At 33.4% G+C, this 4,261-nt stretch overlaps 1 protein-coding gene across 2 annotated transcripts in view; it reads left to right on the plus strand.

The window, feature by feature from the left end:
* LOC117115278 (CUB and sushi domain-containing protein 3-like) overlaps nt 1-4,261 on the plus strand; it is a 15,227-nt gene that overhangs the window by 9,305 nt on the left and 1,661 nt on the right. For both annotated transcript variants that reach the window (XM_033258997.1, XM_033258996.1), the window contains 2 exons: nt 1,151-1,333; nt 3,839-4,009. In XM_033258997.1, coding sequence (XP_033114888.1) covers nt 1,151-1,333; nt 3,839-4,009 — 354 coding nt within the window. The remainder of the gene's footprint in view (nt 1-1,150; nt 1,334-3,838; nt 4,010-4,261) is intronic.

The following is a 4,261-nucleotide window of genomic DNA, read 5'->3' on the forward strand; positions in this document are numbered from 1 at the left end:
TCTACCGCGCTGCGCAGCGCTGCACTGGGTAATAAAAAGAATATACAACCGTTAGTTGGCGTCCTACACAGGCATGACGTTTTTACGAACGGGACTTTGCTCTCTTGTTCTATTTATACTCTTTGGTAACATTTAACGTAATTTGTATCGTTATATGATATTTTAAAAATGTACTTCGCCCCTTATGATTAGTTAAATAATTTGATACAAAATGCAGAAAATAGAAGGGAGTGTACCCAGTGGCAGTGGCGTATCTGAAGGGTGCTCAGGGCCCGTTTATTTGCCATCCCCACCCCCCCGCACTTGAATATGTTCAAAGCAAAGATAGTTAAAAATCACCTCATATCGCTTTATTTTGCGAGCTAGTCCCCATCACTTAATCATCGAGCAGACTTAACCTTCGCGCCCCGTTAACAGCTTGAACATTATTGTTAAATAATATAATTTATTTTAAGAATTTCTGTAATGACCATTGTTTATTTCACAACTAATTTATCCTTATATTCCTAAGAGGTCTCTGAGATCTAGTTTTAGAGTCTCTACTTGCTCATTCTATTCGCCCGTCAACAAAGCATTATGGCAATCGTTCTTTTTCTTGGGCTTCTGTCTTCCTTTGGAATGATTTGCCTATTACAATCCGACAGGCAACCTCCATTGTTGATTTTAAGGCAGCTTTAGAAACTCACCATTTTAACATGTACTTTCTTAAATTTCTCCTAGCATTTTTATTTTTATTGTTAAGCGCATTGAGGCTTTAGCATAATGCGCTATATAAGCCAAAATTATTATTATTATTATTACATCATTTTAACTGCAGTAGTTTTATGAGTGTGGTTGGAATTGGTTGGGAGTCGTAGGGTACGGCTTGCCTTTTCGTTGCCGTTGACGACAGGTAAAGAAATTAATAAGTAAAGAAACAATTAAACATGTAAACAAGTTAATAAGTAAACAAGTACGCTGTTTCAGGTATGGATCTACAAAATCTAAAAGAGGAAACAGAGACGCATTATTTTTGTTTTACTTCATTTAGTCGAAACCTCAGAGGAGATGATCCCTACCCTCAGATCCATCACTAGATGCATACCGTTTACTGAATAGACATACAGGCTATTAATATGTATTATGTTACTTTTTTCCCCCCAAATTTCAGTCATTAACTGTCCAATCTTGGAAGCTCCGGAGAATGGCGTTATAATAGGAGACAAATTCTATAGACAACAAGTATTGAGGTTCTCTTGTAACGACGGTTATAAACTGAGCGGTAGTAGTCGCCGTGTATGCACCGGGACCGGTGAATGGAGCGGCAAAGACGCATCTTGCTCTAGTATCATAGGTAGGCAATAATATTTAAGTAATGCTGTTTTTTTTTGTATTTTTACATTTTTCTTCTAAATACAAGCATTATACTTTTGTTTATTTTATACCTTGTGTTTCGTTAAAAAATGTTTATAATGCCAGTTGAAGATCGGGTTTATTATTTTTATATTTTTGTAACCGACTTGATATTAAGTTAATAACGACGTGATGATTTTCGCTTTAAATTTGTATACAATGTAATATTTAGATTGTGTTGATAGGAATATTTTTCGTTAATGCATTTAGGCCTACTTGTTCAGTTGGTATTTTACTGTTGAAATGATTAAGCCTTTCTGAGTATTAATGTGAGTGTGCTTTTATTTTCAGTGTGTAATTTCACACAATATATCTAAATACTATAAAAATGAAAAGATATTAGTTTTTGTATAACAGCAAAACTTGCGTTTTAGAAACAGTATAGAATTCACATATCGTAGACTGCCACCAGATCACGAACCCGGACTTTTTGCATACACGGCGAACGTCATAACCACTAGCTCAGGGACATTGATATGGTGAATCCAATATCAATTTTAATTGATTTAAATAATTGATTTAAATAATTTTTTAACATTACTGGCGCCAATTGGAATGGACCAAACCCGCATTTACGAGACGACCAGAAATCTGTACATACAATCCGACTGCATGTGTAAAGAACGCAAGCTGGATTTCGAAAGAATTGTATACATATGTATGTTTATAAATATATAAATATAAACCAGAGAGAAAAAGACGAAAAGCAACAAAAATTGCGAAACGTAACAGAAGAAGAATCTCACCAAGACCAGGCCTACAAAAAAGAAGAGGGAGAAAAAGCTATGTCAAAACGTAACCCTGAACATTTACAAGATCCTTTACTACATCTTTATTCCAATGATTGGCGTATATCATATCGGCAGCCTATATGATTTATTGTTCTTTGTAGACATAGGTTTAGGCTCCTTCATGTTAGCATTCTTTTTTAGATTGTTCATTTTTAATTTAATTCGCATCTCGGGGTTTTTAGTGGCTTATGAATTTTTATTCTTTCAAGCATTTATTTTACGATCTATTTAATCCAATTTATAGTTACCCCAAAAATAAAAAATAAATTGTCGTTTTTGATAAATATTAAGGCAATTCAAGTAAGACTATATATATATATATATATATATGTAGGGAGTCTAGACGAGAACATTGTATAAACATATGGGAGAGTTCTGGCAACCTTGTTTACGTACTGAGAAGGTTCCTAGGCAACCTTGCTCCTGCGTACGGTCAGCGTCGCGTATGGTACGATGCTGTTTGCCTGATGTTTTGTAGGTAAGGTTGTGGATTTTATTAACTGAAAGTAAATGATTATTATTTGATAGGATAGGTCGAAATATTGGTTTTCTCCAATAAAGTGTTTCTAAAGTTTATACATGGTATTCATTTCCTATATTCTTTTGTTATAAATATATATATATTAAATGTTAATTTTATCACTCATGTTTGTTGAAATTCAAATTTAGTTTTGTTGTGAACTATATTTGCATCAGCTTCGTACCGTGAATATTTTTATATTAGATAATAAAACTGATATTACACGAAAAACTGCGTTGTTTGTCCTATCTTTTTAGTATAGAGGTTCACTATTTATATATAAAGTTGTAAATAATAAAATTAAATAAGGAAGTCCCTCATAAATATGGAATGCCGAAATGAATATTATGAATTGCATTGAATACATGCAAAATAGCAAATGGAACAGTTTTTAATAATAAATATTAAGTTTTTGATAATAAATATAATATCTTCAGTGTCATAAATTATGACTCATGATGCGATAGTATATTTACATATCATAATTTCAACATACAAGTCACTCTTTAACTTAGATAATCTACTGAATCATCGAACATGTGGAATTGTCAAGTGATACCCTTTATTTAAATTTGGTGGTCAGGTAGATATTGAAAAATATAGTAGAAGACATAATTGAAAAAAAAAACCAAACAATTGTCTTATGGATATAAGCTTTTATTTAATGCTATTTCATGGTTTTAAATTAGCCAATCCAGAGCATATCGTACTACGTTCAAGACCTAATATTCACCGATTAAACCAATAATTGCAATGTGTAGCTAAAATTACGACATTTCCATGGGCATGGAAATTTCGACGGTTTCACCACAGTTTTCACGTTCAGGACAAATAGTAAAATTGTGTGCATAATTACCCATGCGCACTTGAATTTGAATTTTTAAAGTTTACGTTGTGATTTTGAAAATCCCTTTTATGAGATTTTATCATCACTTACTGACTTACCAAAAATATATATAAATCACAATTCTAACAAACACAACGCTCTATGATAGAGTTTGTTATATACAGTATTAGGGTTTTAATTTAGCCAAACTTCACTGATTGATTTGTCAGAATTGGTTGGGATTTATTGACTTGGACAAAAATACGCCATAATTTCAGTTCTTGTCACTACTGTAATTATCATATCCAGATACTTCATGTGGTGATCCGGGTGACATTGTGAATGGAGAACGAAGTGGAAACAATTTTAACATCCAGGATACGGTAACATACACGTGCAACGAAGGGTTTACTCTTTTAGGTTCATCGACGTTGATGTGTTTGCCGATTCTTCGGTGGTCAAACGAGGCTCCGACATGCGGTATGTCCTTTTACTTTGAGCTATATAACTTGAGTTAGGTATACTGTACAGGTAATTAAACAGGCAACAAAAACAAATGAAAAGAGTTACTGGATTGTCTTGTCTTGTCTATATACTGTCTCTTATACACATCTAGATGTGTATAAGAGACAGTACTTATATAGCGCATATCAAACTTCTCTATGCGCTGAACATTATTACCCCGGATCACTGGATCAAGCACATATGGAACACACACTCAGGCCCCATAGG

The sequence above is a fragment of the Anneissia japonica genome, unplaced genomic scaffold, assembly GCF_011630105.1.
Source record: "Anneissia japonica isolate Jap-2015-1 unplaced genomic scaffold, ASM1163010v1 scaffold550_len331619_cov169, whole genome shotgun sequence".
Lineage (NCBI taxonomy): Eukaryota > Metazoa > Echinodermata > Crinoidea > Comatulida > Comatulidae > Anneissia > Anneissia japonica.